Source organism: Octopus sinensis, linkage group LG19 (assembly GCF_006345805.1).
Source record: "Octopus sinensis linkage group LG19, ASM634580v1, whole genome shotgun sequence".
Lineage (NCBI taxonomy): Eukaryota > Metazoa > Mollusca > Cephalopoda > Octopoda > Octopodidae > Octopus > Octopus sinensis.
The window spans coordinates 34,916,035-34,935,411 of NC_043015.1; the positions used below are offsets into that span (position 1 = coordinate 34,916,035).

The 19,377-nt window shown below is 37.8% G+C and overlaps 1 protein-coding gene across 4 annotated transcripts in view; it reads left to right on the forward strand.

The window, feature by feature from the left end:
* LOC115221994 (SH3 domain-containing kinase-binding protein 1) overlaps window positions 1-19,377 on the forward strand; it is a 97,022-nt gene that overhangs the window by 32,331 nt on the left and 45,314 nt on the right. For all 4 annotated transcript variants that reach the window (XR_005002987.1, XM_029792102.2, XM_029792101.1 and 1 more), the window contains one exon: window positions 17,737-17,860. Coding sequence is in view for 3 of the 4 variants with exons in the window: in XM_029792101.1 (XP_029647961.1) it covers window positions 17,737-17,860 (124 nt within the window). In the remaining variant the exon portion in view is untranslated. The remainder of the gene's footprint in view (window positions 1-17,736; window positions 17,861-19,377) is intronic.

Sequence of the window (19,377 nt, forward strand, 5' to 3'; positions counted from 1 at the left end):
AGAGAAACTGTGCTTCCATTGATCTTGTGAATGATGTCCCAAGTGGATACTATCATCCATGGTTGACTGATTTTAAGGAAAATACTAATCAGGAGGCACCTGATGGTATTTCCGAGGAACAACTCTTTTGTCTCTTCTTTAATGATGAAATTATAACTTGGTTTGCCAATGAGACAAATATATATGCCAGTCAGTTGAAGGGAAAGAGAAGGGAAAATGCTAACACCTACTCATGTGTCAACATGTGCAAGGATACTACTGTTGAAAAAATGAAGGCATTTGTTGCAATTTTATTTTTGATTGGACTCACCAAACATTCATCATTTGTATTATATTGGCTGACTGAAGACTTTATTGAGATGCCAGGCTTCAAACACATCATGGCAAGAGACAGATATCTGAGAATCCTGTCGTTTTACCATCTTTCAGACAACTCAATGACAAAACCAAGAAACCACCCTGAGCATACTTTCATCCTGGAAAGAAACTTTTAGTGGATGAAAGTGTAATTCCTTTCAAAAGAAGAACAGGCCTATTAATATACATGCCAGCAAAACCAGCCAAATGGGGCTTGAAAACCTGGGAACTAGCTTATGCAAAAACTGAGTACATATACAATTGACAGCTGTACTTGCACTGAGAAACAGCCCAAGCACCAAGGGCAGTTGGTGTTGTACCCAGTGAAATCAAAGCAGCAAGACCCTGAGCAGGCAATCCCCCATCACACACAGGGATGGACACATTTTTGTACATTTCCTGGTATGACAAAAGAAAAGGCTTGTGAATCTTTTGACAACTGCCCACTCTGCTGAGACCTTCAGAGAAGAAGTTTCAAAGCATCATGAAGATCATACCAGGATTGTGTACAAACCTTGTGCTGAGCAGTCCTACTCTCATCACGTGGAGGGAGCAGATAGACAGAGCGGACAAGCAAATGACATATTACGTGATGCTGCACAGATGTACTAAGTGGTGGAAGAAAATTTTCTTTTACCTTTTTGAAATATGTTTCTGCAATTCCCTCATCATCTGGAAAGCCAAGTCAGCTCACTGGGGAAATGCTCAAAATTGTACATTCTCTGCTGGAAGGCTACCAGTCAGGTGTGTCTCACAGGACATCAGAAGCCCCTCCCCTAGAGAAGCTGGTGTTAACAGAACACCACCTTATTAACCTCAAGTGCCTAAAATCTGACAGACCTTCTTGTCCAGATTGTGCTGTTTGTTCAAACAGAGAGAAGAAGCATCACCAAATCCAGTTCCTCATCATCATCATCATTTGTCTATTGTCCATGTTAGCATGGGTTGGACAGTTTGATTGGGCCGGCATGCTGGAAGGTGGTGCCAGTCTCCAGTTTGATTTGGCATGGTTTTCTACAGGTGGATGCCCTTCCCAACACCAACCACTCTGAGAGTATAATGGGTGCCATTTGCATGACACTGGCATCTGCCATAACTGCTCAGCTTGATGGGTCTTCTGAAGCACAAAATAACACTGAAAAGGAACTCAGCCACCTCACCTCCATGAGGCCCAACACTGAAAAGGAACTCAGCCACCTCACCTCCATGAGGCCCAACACTCAAAAGGAACTCAGCCACCTCACCTCCATGAGGCCCAACACTGAAAAGGAACTCAGCCACCTCACCTCCATGAGGCCCAACACTCAAAAGGAACTCAGCCACCTCACCTCCATGAGGCCCAACACTGAAAAGGAACTCAGCCACCTCACCTCCATGAGGCCCAACACTCAAAAGGAACTCAGCCACCTCACCTCCATGAGGCCCAACACTGAAAAGGAACTCAGCCACCTCACTCCATGAGGCCCAACACTCAAAAGGAACTCAGCCACCTCACCTCCATGAGGCCCAACACTCAAAAGGAACTCAGCCACCTCACCTCCATGAGGCCCAACACTGAAAAGGAACTCAGCCACCTCACCTCCATGAGGCCAACACTCAAAAGGAACTCAGCCACCTCACCTCCATGAGGCCCAACACTCAAAAGGAACTCAGCCACCTCACCTCCATGAGGCCCAACACTGAAAAGGAACTCAGCCACCCACCTCCATGAGGCCCAACACTCAAAAGGAACTCAGCCACCTCACCTCCATGAGGCCCACACTCAAAAGGAACTCAGCCACCTCACCTCCATGAGGCCAACACTGAAAAGGAACTCAGCCACCTCACCTCCATGAGGCCCAACACTGAAAAGGAACTCAGCCACCTCACCTCCATGAGGCCCAACACTCAAAAGGAACTCAGCCACCTCACCTCCATGAGGCCCAACACTGAAAAGAACTCAGCCACCTCACCTCATGAGGCCCAACACTCAAAAGGAACTCAGCCACCTCACCTCCATGAGGCCCAACACTGAAAAGGAACTCAGCCACCTCACCTCCATGAGGCCCAACACTCAAAAGGAACTCAGCCACCTCACCTCCATGAGGCCCAACACTGAAAAGGAACTCAGCCACCTCACCTCATGAGGCCCAACACTCAAAAGGAACTCAGCCACCTCACCTCCATGAGGCCCAACACTCAAAAGGAACTCAGCCACCTCACCTCCATGAGGCCCAACACTGAAAAGGAACTCAGCCACCTCACCTCCATGAGGCCCAACACTCAAAAGGAACTCAGCCACCTCACCTCCATGAGGCCCAACACTCAAAAGGAACTCAGCCACCTCACCTCCATGAGGCCCAACACTGAAAAGGAACTCAGCCACCTCACCTCCATGAGGCCCAACACTCAAAAGGAACTCAGCCACCTCACCTCCATGAGGCCCAACACTCAAAAGGAACTCAGCCACCTCACCTCCATGAGGCCCAACACTGAAAAGGAACTCAGCCACCTCACCTCCATGAGGCCCAACACTGAAAAGGAACTCAGCCACCTCACCTCCATGAGGCCCAACACTCAAAAGGAACTCAGCCACTTTGCCTCTGCCAGGTTCAGTGTTCAAAGGTTGATTTCTTTATGTGCCACCAGCATGGGTGCACTTGGCTTGACGGGTCCTCTTAAGCAGAGCACATTGCCAATGGTCTCAGTCACTAGTCACTGCCTCTGTGAGGTTCAAAGATCATGCTTCACCACCATCTGCAGAAAATGTAATGTGGCACTCTGCCCATACCCCTGCTTCCATAGTCTGGTAGATTACAAAGTAGATTGCACCCCAGAACTCCATCATAGACTGTCATCAAGTTATTTTAAAAGTATATCAACACGTCTTTTGTTTTGTTTTTTCTATTTTCATTGTCAACACAGAACATAATGCATTGCATCAAAATATTACTCACCCATTACTTTATAGTATACACAAAAATCATGTCTGTACATGCATTATAAAGAAAGTTATAATAATTTTAAAACTGTAGGTGCTCATGTTTTTTGCTCCCTCAAAAATAATGCAGTGTCAGGGGAAACAATTCTAGGTGCAAATCACTATGCTAAAAGCTATCTCTCTCTCTCTCTATCTGTATTTTTGTTGGGTTATTTGTAAACTCACCTACCTACCTACCTAACTATCTATCTAGCTAATTAACTATTATATTTGCACCCCTTATTGTATCTGTCTACTCTCATAATACTGGTAGTGCCCCAGCATGACTGCAGCCTTTGGTCTGGAACATGTCAAAGATAAAAGTGTAACATCCACAGCTATTAGCTACAGTTATTTCACTTAAATTTAACTTTCAAAATATCTTTTAATGCATAAATTTCTATATTTTCATGGCTTTGTTTTTATATATTAAACATTTTGACAGTGCCTGAGATTTTAACACACAAATGCAGAATTATAAAGACCTTTCCCCCTCTCTCTAATAATATAGACCCTCTCCTTTTCTCTCTTTTGTGTTTTCCCTTTCTATTTTTTTACTGATCCAACTATTACTGTTGTTTCTTTCTTTGTATCCCCTTTGCTCTGCCCCCCCCTCTCTCTCTCTCTTTCTTCATATATTTCTCCACTCAGGTTATAACCTCCCTTGTATCAATAACAGAAATAAGAGAAAACTAAGCAGCCTGTCACTGTAATGTAGAAGAAGATTAGCTCCATGCAAAGCATCGTATCTGCTGCACACTCTGCTTTGGCAGAAATACATTCATTCGGGAAAGAAACTTTCAGTGGATGAAAGTAGGATTCCTTTCGAAAGAAGAACAGGCTTACATGTCAGCAAAACCAGCCAAATGGGGCTTGAAAACCTGGGAACTAGCTTATGCAAAAACTTAGTACATGTACAACTGGCAGCTGTTCTTGCACTGAGAAACAGCCCAGGCACCAAGGGCAGTTGGTGTTGTACCCAGTGAAATCAAAGCAGCAAGACCCTTCAGTACATGTTTATTTTTAATTAGTTCTCTTTTTGAAAAATAATCCCTTTCATTCTTTCTCTTGTTAGCTATTGTCATATATCATTGTCCATATTTTAGAAATGTCTTGGTTCAACAGATGCTAACTGCATTAAGTGAGGAAATTTTTAAAAATGAGAATAAGTAAACAAACTACACTTTTTTTCGGTCCAAACACTAAGAAAGCTCAGTCCAAGTTATTTAGCATTTTAGATATTTTCATTTCTTTTCAATTCACTTCAGCTATCTATCTCTTCATATATCCATTGATATATATTTTTCTATTTGCATAACTATAGATATATCTGTAGACTCATCTACCTACCTACATGTCTGTCTGTCTGTTTACCTAACTATCATATCCACTTTCCCTTCTACTGATGTTTGTATCTGTTTACTTTCAAAATAGCCATAAGCAAAATAAGCATTTAAACCTAATTAGAAAAACAAAAAGATTCTTTGTAAGCCGAGTACTTTTTCTATCATTGATATCAAATAACAAGTGTTTTTTTTTTTTTCCTTTGCTACTTCTGGTTTCCATGACAGAAATCAGCAACTGAAGGATGAAGTAAAAAAATGTAGGAAGACAGTGTAAAGTGAAAGAGTAGCACACATACCACAAGGGATTTGATTTCAGAAGCAACAGTTCAGACATCTTTTTGCCAATGTTTGTATCTTCAAACATCTGTGAAAGGCAAGCATACACACAAGTGTGTGTGTGTGTGTGTGTAACCTAAGTGAGAAGACAAAGATTTTAATCCATCTTTAATGACCCATTACAATTGTTTCTGTGCCAATTCTACTTTCAATGCCAGTTCATGCAAAACGTCCCATTGAAAACTTAAGTAATATTTATGATTGTAAACATTAGAGTAGCACTTCATCAAGCGTGCATCGAAGGTGCACTCTTACATTGTGCATCTGCCAAGTTTTGTGCTTTGCTTATATCAGGAGGAAACAGTGAGTAAATGAAGAAGAAAAATGTTAATAGATTGTGAAAAGATGGACAGAGTAAGTAGAGTGTCAAAACCAAAGCAGATAAGGTTAGGGGGTGAAGAAGAACAGGAACAAGAAGTACTTGACCCTCATCTTTTTCTTCTCCCCACCCACCCCCACTTCTATTTCTCCTCCTTCCTTCTCCCTTTTCTTCATCATCCTTCAACTGCTTTCTATCCCCTGATCATACTGTACCTACTGCCCTTTACATCTGTTCACAATCTATTTACATTTTTTGTCTTTACTTCTTGTTTCCTCTCAATATAAACAAAACACAAAGCCTGGCAGATGTACAATGTAGGTATTCACCTTTGCTGCAGGTGTGAAGTGCCACTCTAATGTTTACTGGAACTTTTGCATGAACTGGCATTGAAGCAGAGTTGGTACAGAAATAATTGTAACTGGTCATTAATGATATCTTAAAATCTTTCTTTGTTTTCTTATTTGTATTATATTTTATTCTTTGCTAAACTCACACAACAGTGTTACTATTGTGAAACTAAGATTATCTCCTTCTTCCTAATCCTGTCCTCACTGCCCTGCTCATTGTATTGTTGTTATTTCTCCCCAGTCACAGCATTCCCCATTCCCTACTCACACTTTTCTCGACAATACTCTGCCACTTAGATTATGATCTCTCCTTTCCTTATTCTATCATCCCATCTGTGCTCTGATCCCTGTTCCTTGTGAGTGTACCCTGGCTCTTTGCCACCATCTCTCTCTCTCTCTCTCTCTCTCTCTCTCTCTCTCTCTCTCTCTCTCTCTTCAGGTAACCCCATGTACCTCTTCTACAGCAAGACACCTGTTTCTGTCTCTCTCACACTAACCTCCTTTCATCATCAGACACAAGATCACCTCCCCCAATGCCCCCTCCCCCCTCTCAAAGATTCTCTATCTTGCAAGTCATCTGGTGATCCTGCCAATGCTGGTGCCATGTAAAAAGCATCCAGTTCACACTGCAAAGTGGTTGCCATCTGGAAAGGCATCCAGCCATAAAAACCATGCCAAAGCAGACATAGAAGTCTGCTGCAGTCTTCTTCCTGGTCAGCTCCTGTCAGACTATCCAACTCATGCCAGCATGGAAGGTAGATGTTATAATGATAATGACTGACTGGAATCCAATAGTGGGTTGAGTGCTACAAAGGAATACCCAATCTTTCTGCCCTTCCAGGACTGTTTGTACACACACACACACACACACACACACATACAAATATATACATGTACACATATATAGACATGCATGTGTTATAGTCATTAGATCATCAGTGTCTTGTGTTTTTTTTTTACTTCAGCTCGCTCTGTTCTGAGTTCAAATACAAGCAAGATAAACTTTGCCTTTCATCCTTTTGGGGTTGATAAATAAAGTAACACTCTTGTTCTGGTTTAAGGCCATTTGATTCTGAGTTCTGTTTCCATACCTGGAATTTCTTTTCTAATTCTACTACATATTCAGCTATGTGAACAAAGTCATGAACGTAGAGAAATTTTCATGGTAAGCAATCTTAACCCCGTCTGTTATGGCCTGGAAGACAATCAGAAATAGTTGAAGACTGAGACTCAGGCCTTGGTGAACTCTTACTTGCTCAGTTTGTTGCTGTACTCATTGCTAACTAACTCTCACCTGCCATTCATCTGCTCCAAGCTTCCACAGTGGTCACCAGATCAGGGAGGAGGGACCCTCTAAAAGGCTGTCTCCAAAAGCCAAGTACACTGCTTTACTTTTGGCTGAATACTTCTGAAGTTGCCTCCAAGAAGATAGCGGTGAATTCATGGGAATGGTGAAAGAGGGAGATGGCACCAATACAGTCATCTTTATAATGTCTGTATAGCTCTGGGGTACACCAGTAAACTGAGAAAATTTGGGCTTTGGGTACAGTTAACAAACAGGTTGGTGTAGCGAGGTCCTATCCTTGTCTCCATAGTGATTCCAGTTACCTCGGCATTGAAAGAGAAACAGTTTAGAATGAACACTTGTACAGCCAGGCAGAGAGTATTGGAGGTAAAGAAGTATTGAAAGGCTAGGGGACAGTTAATGTGGAGGATATTAGGGTAGAGAGATTTGATACCCACAGTGAAGAGGAAATTGGAAGGGAAAAGAATTGAAGATGGAGGGTGTGGTTAGTGTTACAGATGTGAAACAAGAGGGAAGCAACTTGAGATGAAAGATACTTGGATATTAGTTTGATGTGGCTGTTACTGGCAGAAAAATGAGCTATTAGGTTTATGAATTTGGGGATGGAAATGGATGTTGGGCATGCAAAGCATCTGAACAATGAGGTTGGTGGTGGGAGTGAGGAGCAGATGAGTTCATGGATTGGGGAGCAACACACATTGGTAAATGAGTGTAGTCATCATCATCGTCATCATACAGCCATTTTCCATGTTTAGATGATTTGACTGGAACTGATAAGCAAGAGAGCTGCATCAGGCTCCAGTCTGTTTTGGCTTGGTTTCTACTGCTGGATACCTTTCCTGATGCCAGCCATTCCTCAGAGTGTACCAGGTTCCTTTTGCATGTCACCAGCACTGACCACAACTATGATTTCACTGAGCCTGATGTGTCTTTTCAAGCACAGCAAATCATCAAAAGTCTCAGTCACTTGTAATTGCCTCTATGAGACTCAACATCCGAAGATCATACTTTACCAGCTCATCCCACATCTTCCTTTTCCACAGGTTCCCTCAGCACTGTTTTTTTCTTGTGCTTATGCGTATCTAGACGTATGTATGAACTTTTACGGTGCGCGTGTGTGTGTATGAGTTTGTACAGGGTCAGGCAAAATGATCTGACACATTTGTAGGTTAAATAAAAGGCAAATGAAGTAAAGAAACAAAAAAGTGTTTTTATTTTTGAAAAGTACATATAATGCCATTTTGTTTCATTATGTTTTAAAAATTAAATCAGTCAAATGGGATCCATTATTGTCCACACACTGTCGAAGGCGTTCACGAAAGTTGTCAATAACTCGGCGGGTCATTTCATGTGGAATGGCAGTAATTTCTTGACGAATTGCATCTTTAAGTTGTTCAATAGATCGAGGGCGATTAATGTATACCTTTGACTTGAGGTATCCCCAGAGAAAAAATCGCATGGATTTAAATCAGGTGAAGATCATTGTGAAGAATTCTTCGTAAGCTTCTTTCGGAAAGTCTAAGAGCCTGGGCGCGTTTAAATGTGGAACGGCGTGGAGACTGTTGAACTGAAGCTCTTACCGCTGCCACATTTTCTGGAGTTCTGGCGGTGCGAGGTCGGCCGGTTGATTTTCGTTTCAATGCAGATCCAGTTGCTCTGAAGTTGGTAACCCATAACAAGATCGTGTTTCGAGCTGGTACAGGATCATGTCAACCAAGATTGAAGTGCAAACGGAACGCTCTTTGTGTTGCAGTTACAGAATCGTTTGTTTTGATAAACGTTTCCACAATGAAAGCGTGATGCTCACCAGTCCAATTCATGGCAGCAACTGAAAAAGAAACGAAAAACAATGGCATTATAAGGAAACAAAACAAAATGGCATTATATGTACTTTTCAAAAATAAAAACACTTTTTTGTTTCTTTACTTCATTTGCCTTTTATTTAACCTACAAATGTGTCAGATCATTTTGCCTGACCCTGTATATATATGCATATACATTTGGTGAAAAATGCGAGTGAAGATGTATACGTTTTCATAGTGATGTATGCGTACACACATGGTGCGCAAGCGCACATTTGTACGTATGAACAGGCATACTTACGTGTTTACTATGAACTTTTAACCTTATCTTAATTAGCAGTTTTTCGAATTTGCGCATTTGTATAATTAACGGTCTATAACACAGTAATTTCCCTTTGTATAACGGTCTTTTTTCATAGCGTTTTTCAGATGGCCAGATTACCGAAGATATGGTGGTGTGGATTTCCACCTTGGCATCCGAAACTCAGAGTTTTATCTTGGCTACTGATTAATTGTCACATATTATTTCACAGATAAATTCCTCTATCTTACTGTTTTTACCTATATAATATAATATATATATATAATATATATATATATATATATATATAATACAAAATAAGAAAATGGAGGAATATACCTTAATCAATAATCAACTACCATAATTTATTAACCAACTACATATGAACATCAATGTCAAACACAATAATACAAAACAAAACATTGCACATCAATGAGTAATATGATACATGGTAGTATATAGGATATATGTTATCCCATGGTGGGTTGCACTCACAACCCCTATCTCAATTTATATGATATATAATATATAATATATAGGCGCAGGAGTGGCTGTGTGGTAAGTAGCTTGCTTACCAACCACATGGTTCCAGGTTCAGTCCCACTGTGTGGCACCTTGGGCTAGTGTCTTCTACTATAGCCTCGGGCTGACCAAAGCCTTGCAAGTGGATTTGGTAGACGGAAACTGAAAGAAGCCCGTTGTATATATGTGTATATATATATATGTGTGTGTGCGTGTATGTTTGTGTGTCTGTGTTTGTCTCCCTAGCATTGCTTGACAACCGATGCTGGTGTGTTTATGTCTCCATCACTTAGCGGTTCGGCAAAAGAGACCAATAGAATAAGTACTGGGCTTACAAAGAATAAGTCCCGGGGTCGAGTTGGTCGATTAAAGGCGGTGCTCCAGCATGGCCGCAGTCAAATGACTGAAACAAGTAAAAGAGTAAAGAGTATATAATATATTATATATATTATATATATATATATATATAATATATTATATATAAAATGTTGAATTTCCATATCTTTCCATTAAACAAATGCGATTTCCTTAGAAGAAAAGCTTGTTCATATAAAAGTACAGACCACACCTTAATATGCAAACTTGACCATATATATAATATATATATATATTATATATCACGTGATCACGTGACCGACCAGACCATCAGATGTTGCTACACATCGCTGGTCACAATGACGCCACCCCGCTGGCTAAGCGAGCAGGCCAACAGAAGAAAGAGTGGTGAAAGAGTACAGCAGGGATCACCACCCCCTGTCGGAGCCTCGTGGAGCTTTTAGGTGTTTTCGCTCAATAAACACTCACAACGGCCGGTCTGGGAATTGAAACCGCGAGTCCGCTGCCCTAACCACTAGGCCATTGTGCCTCCACGTATATATATATATATATAGTAGTATAATTTTTGAAGTGGTCAAGTTTGCATATTAAGGTGTGGTCTGTACTTTTATATGAACAAGTTTTTCTTCTAAGGAAATTGCATCATTGCATTTGTTTAATGGAAAGATTTGGAAATTCAACATTTTATTTCTTGCGCAACTGTCGATATGTTCGCTCAGGGCTATCTGCCTATATTAAAGAAAACGAATCTGTTCTCTATGCAGTGTGACTCTGCATCTCAAAGTAAGGCCCGTTTTGCCCACATAATTGTGGCCACAACCTGAGCTGGTAAGGACATAGATAAGGTTTTGGGAAGCACATATGAAGTTGGTCTTAATTGAGAATTCTTCTCCTTGCTGGAATGTGAATTCAAAGCCTTCAGTTAGGTATGGGCATGTACCCCAATTAGGTTGTCTGCATTTTTTAACTGTTGGTATTGATTATAGTTTTGCCTTTGTTAGGAGTCTCTTGAGTGATTTGTGTTGTCTTTTGCATTTGAGGAGTTTGTGTGTATTTAGGATGTTGTTAATTTTTGGGTCTTGAGTGAGCAGAGGGAGATTTTGTATAATTGTGTGTATGCTTCATTGTTTCTGGGGTTGTAGGTTGATATGTATGGGAGTGATTTAAAGTGAGGTGTGGTGTTTTGTTTTGTTGTCCTTAGTGTGTTTGTGTCCAATTTCTTGGCACATTTAATTCCATGGTCTATAAGTGTGGGTGAGTATTATTTCAGTGAGTGTTATTTTGAGGTCTTGTAGGCGAAGTTCTAGAATGGTTGTCAGATACAATTATACAGATCTGTTTTGCTAGATTGAATGGGATATTTATTTTGGTGTGTTTGGGATGGAATGAACTGGAAAGGAGATACTGTTTTGAGTCTGTTGGTTTGTAGATGTCAGTTGCAATTTGGTTGTTGGATTTTTTTTATAATCAAAATGTCCAGAAATGGGAGCTGTTCCTTGCTATATTTCATTGTAAATTGAATATTGGAGTTTATATTGTTCAGTGTGGATTTGAAATCCAAGAGTTTATTATAGATTTCATTACAGATGATAAAACAATCGTCTAGGTACCTTTTCCAGTTTTCTCATATACTGGTGGAAAAATTATCATATATAAAGATGAGATATGCTATTTTGTCTCATATTTATGTTAATTTTTGGCATAACTGCTGATGAGAACTTCACTTAGCAAATTATTTTATTTGTTAAAGTTCAAACCTAGGTCTGGTGACAAAATATGTAAATATGTTTATTTTTTATTCCCTTCGAAATTGCTCTTAAAGGTGGTTTGGACTTTGATGGTTCCTTCTAGTGTGTAAGGTATCCTGTTAGAGTCACCTCTTTTGTGTTTAAATGTACACTAATTTTATATGCAAAATCTATGTATATTCATATACATATCTATATTTTATAGTATTCCACATTTCAAAACACTCGCAGGCAGACTTTCTTTACAACTTTCAATTCATGCTTTTGTTTAACCACCTTTTCTTTTGTCATGTAGTATTCCACATTTTGAATCACCTACAATCTGTATTCTTTATGGAAAAAAACTTTTGGAACAGCCATCATACATAAATTGGGGTTTCTGTTTTTGTTTTTTCTTTTTTTCTTTGATATTTTAATCATGAAAATTGAAATGAAGAAATGGAAGTATGAATCTTTTTCTCTAAAAATGTGGAATACTACAACATTGTGCAGCATACTTAGAAGATCCAGACTTCTCTTACAGTTCGATCAGTCTCCTTTGCTAAGCAATAAAAGTATGTTTTCTTTTCCTTGTGTTTGCTTCGTCAGTGATTAACGTTTAGTTAAGAGCTGGTATTTGTAATACAACTAGAAACAGATTCAAGCAAGGAGTGAGTATTTTGTGTGTTGATGTAATAGATGGGAAACTATTGATGGTAGGTTGTCATTGCAGCTTCATCCATTTATTGAAATAGTTATACTTACCCTGTTTGCTGCACCCTTTTAATCCACAGGCAGCATCTAGTTGCAAATAACCTAAGTGGTAGACTTAACAAGTCAATGAGCACTTTTATCACAGCAGTAAAACCAAGGCACCATGCCCACCATTCCCCACCGTTTCTACACCTCCGTACTGAGAATAGAAACAGTTGTTATTGCACATAGAAGTTTAATGTCTGTCAAAGGAACTGCCTGAAAGTTGTTTTTCCCTTTTTAAAACAGTTCTTGAATTCTTGCAAGACTCTTATTCTTGTGATGAACCAAGAAATATTGCTTATATGGCAAATATATTCACAAAGTTCAATGAAGTTAGTATGCAGCTGCAAGGAAATGAGGTTAAATCTTATTCGAATAAAAGCAGCCTTCTCCATGTTTCTGTTCGAATAAAAGCTATTCAAATTTTACGTAAGCCATCGTTAGTTCTTCCAGTTTCTGAGTCTCTCTGAAATGGAGAAGGAAAAATGCATACCTGAGGATGACATTCATGTGTAGTATTCACACCTGAATGAGCTGCCCAGGGACGGACATGTCTGATAGATTTCAAATATTTATTTTTGATTAAAATAGCAGTCTGGGTGATTCCTAAATATCAGTGATGAGGAAAGAAGAATAGTGAAGGAAGAACTGGCTTCACTTTAAAATGACATTGAGTTGAGGCCAAAGTTTTTAAAAAAAAAATCATGTCAGGATTTTTGATTGCAAAAAGGCCTTTCTGGCTGCTACCTTGCACTGTGGAATGAAGTCAAGATGGACTTTGTTGCCTTCCCAAGCTTATTGAGTGAGGGTTGAGTGCAGTTGCCAGATTTTTTTAAGCAAAGAAACAGAGTGAAAATTATTATAAATAATTGTGGGAAGCTAAGACTACACCTGAATACCTTTCATCCAGATGTCGTGAAACTGATATCCCTGCTCAATGTACATCCATCGCATTAAAAATAGGAAGACAACATAGTTACAGGTGGGATGTAAATTTAGTCTTTCATATTGTAAAAGCAGCAAAATAATGGGTTAATTAGGTTAAGTTTTATTTGTGAAATAACAGTTGTTTTGAATTTGCAGCAGAAAACGATCTATGTTTGTGGTGGTGATGGGGGGGGGGGGGTTAGGAGTGTGCCAAAAGAGTTTGGAAACCACTTCTCTACACATTGAGTGAAAACTGATATATTTATAATGGCATATTTACTCATTTTATTTACTATTAATAAAAATAGGTTTTAAGCCAAAATTATAATTTTACAGCTACATTTTTTGATGCAGAACTGTATTATAACAATTTAAAACTGATACAGAAGAAATTTTTATGACTTCTTGTTGCAGTGTAGGAATCATATTCAATCTTATTTTCATCAACTGATTCTTCATTTAAGACAAGAAATTGGCAGTTATCAGAGCAACATATGTAACAGTTTTTAGGATTTATTTTGGGTTTCTTACATTCTAGAGTCAGATTCTATTGAAGTCCACTTTGCCTTATCCTTCCAAGGTACCAGTCAAGGCAGTGAAAAGGAAGAATTTTTACAGCATCATACAGAATGCCTTGTAGTATTTATTCTCACTCTTTATATTTTGAGTTCAAATCCTGTTGTAGCTTCATAGGTGACAGATTGAATAAGTTCCCATTTTTACTTATTTCTCTGTCAGGGGGAACTGTTATTGACTTATCAATAAAAAATGCAGGCATCCCCTACATTACAGCTACCACAGGTTATGGGATTGTGTGCTTATGGAAATTGTAAAGTATGACTAATAATTTCAGGATACAGTCTGTAACTTCACTCTTACAGAAACTTGGATTGCATAGTTTTAAATTATTAATTTAGGATTACACTTTCTTCTTAGCTCAATGGCCACTTATGTTTTAGTTAAGATCAAAGTATATAGTTAACGATTTGAAAAATTATCATCACATCACATACATACACACACACATATACAGATGTGTAACGTACATAATGTGAGTGTGTGTGTGTTTCTATCTTCAACACAACCCACCAACAGTAACACTAATGTACAATATGAAGAAATTAAGCAAATCCAATTCAAATGAAAATAATGTGGTATCCTAATCTATTTTAAAAGTTGAATGGAATGCCTTTGATCTTAGTTCTAAACAGGCACAGCAATACATCTAGCAAGAACAATATGACCACCAACACTTGCTCACTTAACAAATATCTAAACCTATGCAACCCACATCATCACCGTATCAACCCACCAACTATGGAATCCAACTGGCTTTAACAGCTATCAGCATGTATGTCAATGTGTGTGTGTGTGTGTGTGTGTATGTATGTATGAGTGTGTTTATGTCTTATGTCAGAAGTGCAAGTGGTGAATTACTTCTAAAATCTGGTGACTCTTCAGCTAACGGTAATTATATGGTACTTTCTCTTCCTCACTCCATCACATTTTCATTATTACATCCATAAGGAATCAGACAATTTTCTACTCTCACAACACAGATCGATCCTGGGCAATTTTTTTTTACTTCATATTTGTTGATCATTAATTTCCACTACTGTTGGATTTAGCTACAGTTGAAGCTGTCTGGAAAGAATCTCTCAAATAGAATTGAAGGCAATAGCATGAAAAGGAACTGTAAACAGATTACACTGGGTATTAAACTTAATGTTTTAAAAAAACTTGATGCAGAAGATGAACTAAGTTATATTACCAAAGTATTAAATCTTACAATATTTACAGTTAGAACAATATGTTACCTCAAAGAGAAAATTATGTCAAGTGCTCAAGAAGCTACTCTGTTAACTGTCTGGGCCTTATTTTTTCCATAGATCTAATGTAATGCTTAAAATGGAACGACTCTTGAGTATATAGATCAAAGATTAGAATCAGCAAAATGTGGCAGTAAACATGATGGTAAATTGAAAAAAAGCCAAAAGTTTATATGATGATTTGCAGGAAAAAGGTGAAACTTCTAATGAAAAACCCTTTTTGGCTAGTCAAGACTGATTTGAAGTACATGAATTTGCACAACATAAAAATGACTGATGAAACTGCAAGTACTGATATAGAGGCTGCTACTAGCTATCTTGCACACTTGAAGAAAATGATTGCTAAAAGGGGCTGCACACCAAAGCAAATATGCAACATTAATGAAACTGCACATTCCTGGATGTGCATGCCTGGTAGAACTTTTATTTCTCAAGAAGAAAATTCAATACCAGGATTTAAAGCTTCCAAATATCATCTGACACTTCTTTTGGGAGGAAATGCTGCTGCTGATATGAAATTAAAGCCCTTACTCATGTATCACTCTTAAAAACAATGGTTACATCAAATTTAATCTACCTCTGATTTGGCATTCAAATAAGGCATGAATGACTGAGAGCCTTTGCAAAGAGTGGTTTACAAATGTTTTGTTTTTTTTTTGTCATATAGTAGAAAGGTACAATACCAGACAATATTTCCAGCAAAGCATTGCTGCTTTTAAACAATGCCCCAAGTCACCCAGTGAACTTAGATGACCTTTCTGATAATGTGACTGTAGAATATATCCCCAAGAATACTTCTTTGCTCCAGCCAATGGATCAAGGTGTGATAGCTAACTTAGAAGCATATTAAATGAGAAGATCTTTCAAATAACTTATGAAAGCAATTGACAGGAAGAGTAAACCTACAGTTAGAGATTTCTGAAAGAAATTCAATGTAATGGATTCTGTGGATAATATAGCTGAGTGATGGGAAGAAGTGGAAAAACATGGGGGCAGACTGTGACATAACAAGGGTCAAGCAGAAAGTCTACATCAAATTCAGAAAGATATTGTGGCACTTACAAAGGATATATGGTTTTAAGTCAAAGAGGATGATGTGATTGAGTGTCCCATCAAGAAAGTTTATCTAATGAGGAGCTGATGCTCTTAAAAAAAGAACAAGCTGAGAATATAGATGAGACAATTGAAGTTCCTCATATACTACTTAAATTGACTATAAAAATTATTGTTAAAGAGTTGGCACTTTTAGAGGAAGGTATGCAGGTTTGTCTGATAATGATGCTAATTGTGAACATTACATAAAAATTACAAGAGGAATTTACAAGGATCTCAGTTCCTATACTGTGCTGTATAAAGTGATGTATCATAAAAAACAAACAACTTTAAATAAGTCCTTCACCTCTCAAGCCAATGTTCATGATAATGGACTATATTAAATATTGTTCTTCATCCTCCTAGTGACACTCATTCCACCACCACCACCCCTCGCACAGTAGTCAACGTCTTTTGTGGTAGGAACGTGCTCTTACAATATGATTCTTATTAATTTCATAACATATTCCTCGTGAAATGTTTTTGTATTATGTACTCTGTGTGTTTAGAAATTGTTTTCATGTATAAAGGTGATCGTGTTCCTTGTTCTTTGTTGTTGCCTTGTACATTTTTTCTGCAAGAGTCCATAGGAATACAATCTCACTTAATGACAAGAAAATCAATAGAAAAATTCATCCCACAACATGAGATTCACATTACAGCCAGATTTCCAAGAACATGTTTTACTTTCATAAGGTGACAGATTCATTCCTCTATGTATATCTCATCTAAAGTAGTTGAAATTTTTTGAAAATATGTTACAGATAGGTTTATCAAAACTGAATAACATTCACTGAGAATGTTGATACTGAATGGCACTTTTCAATTCCATCCTTCCTACTATCAAATAAAGACCTCAGAATATTATCTTCCCAAAATTGGATCAGTTCCATTTGTAAATTGCCAGTTACTTTGAGGATATCAATCAGATGTGGATTGAAAACCTAGTTTCAAAATGAAATTTTGTTTCTTTAAATCTAAAACTTTGATTGCTTTCATAAGTTTTGGTGCCTTATTTTTAATTTATTCTGTTTAGTACATATGATGTTTCAACCATTATGGAGGTTTTAAGCTTTCTCAATGTAGCTGTTATGCCATTGTCATATTTTGATTCTAATACTAATTTTATAATGCAGTTGACCATCTCAATTTGTTTTAACAAAGTGCACTTTTTGAATTCAGTCCTTCTTAATATTCTGTACAAGCATCCTTCCTGTATCCTACATTCTTCCATGACAAATCATGATCGTACTATAGCCGTTGGTTAATTAAAATATATATTGTATGACTTTGGCAATGGTGTAATTAACTACACCTTTGCTATGTTTAAAAGGAAATCAACTCTTGCTATTGAAACTTGGGTATAACTCAATTAATTTTGTTCTACTAACCCTTTTCTTAATGTATTTTAGTATTGTTAACTCTCTTGCTTTGCTTTGTTTTCTATACATTGTCTTTTTTTTTTTAACAGATTATAAGCACTGGTAAGAACGACAACAGTAATAGGTTTCAAATAAGGAAAGGCCATATTACTGAAATGGCAAACAAAATTAAAGATGGGATCCAAATTGGAGCCATGATGTCAAGCAAAAAAAGTAAGACTTTTTGTATCATTGGGGTTTGGAAAGCAGGCTTGTTTTTATTGTTAAATACAAAAATATTCTGTTTTGTTGTTGTGGATAAATAATGCAGGTCATTTGATTTCACTTTTCTTTTTAACTAACTCTTTTCCTGATAGATATCTTGTCGACCAATTACCTGCTTGAAATAAAATACTTTCTTCAAATTGAATCCAACTATCTTAAGGGTAATTAGTCATAATCATATTTTTGTTTTGTTTTTAAATTTTATTCATCAGTGAATGCAACAGAGACAACACCTCAAATATGTGAGCAATAGTTCAATGAGGGCTATATTCAGGCTCTGAAGAGGATCAGTATCTGATTAAAGCTGAAGTTTTTTTTCTGGTCCTGAAAAGAACACATTGTTTTTGATATCGCAACATATTGTGAGGTTGCCGTGAGACATACCAGAATACGTGATGTCTAGCATCTATCACAAGTTTGAGGACTATTATCATCATCATCATCATCATTTAACATCTGTCTTCTATTTTGGAATGGGATAGATGGTTTAATAAGAGCTGGTCAGCGAGAGGACTGTGCTGGGCTCTGCTGTCGGCTTTCACTTTGATGTTGCTGTTAAGAAGTGAGCCAATGAATTTGGTAGATGTTACCTTATGTCTGCTTTTGAACCAGCATTCTTGATTTTTGTAGGGTTGGTGTAGTTGTACAACTGCATCTGATAATAGCAAAAGGATGCAAGAGTTGAAATTTGGAGAGTGGAATATGGGTTAGTAATGTCAAAGATTGTGATTTTGCTCAGTTTTCAAATTTTCATGTTAGTACCAGCAGTTGTAGTAGATGTTACTTTATGCAATCATTCATTCAGGACCCACATGTATTTGGGATTTTATCTAGCCTTGATGTATTGGTGTTTTTAGATTTCCCTGTTATTTTTTGAGTTTCTAGGAAGGAGGTACATATTTCTTGTTCTGTAGTTTTGTCTTCTTTGTGGAGTTTTTAGACACTGATTTTTGAGAAATGTTTGTTTGCTTGATGTTACTGTGTATTTAGAGTTGCTATTATGTCATGGAGTGCACTGTAACTTGTTCATTATGCCAATAACCCCATACAGTGTTTTGCAGTTTTTGTAATTCATCTTGGATAGAAGATTTTACAATTTTTCAGTTCTGCTGTACTTTGGGGTTTTCTAACTTGCATAATATATGTTCCTTATTAGTTATTTGTTGCTGAGTTTTATCTCTGTTATATGGTTTCGATATATTGTGTTTGAGGGTAGCTATTTCTGATGTGTGATTGGAATTGTATTTGTTATGTTGCCTTGTGGAGACTAATTTTGGAAGTGTCTATTTTTGCTTTGTTGACTCTGAACAGAAGAGTCAATGTTGATGAAGTGCAGTATTGTTGAATTGTCAAGCTTTGATTTTGTTTCTTGATGGAACCCATTCCTTTGGGCTTTTATGGAGTTTGTGAAAGTGTGGTTAAGATGCTAATTAACAAGTGGTTTGAAGAGAGATGGAGAATTGTTA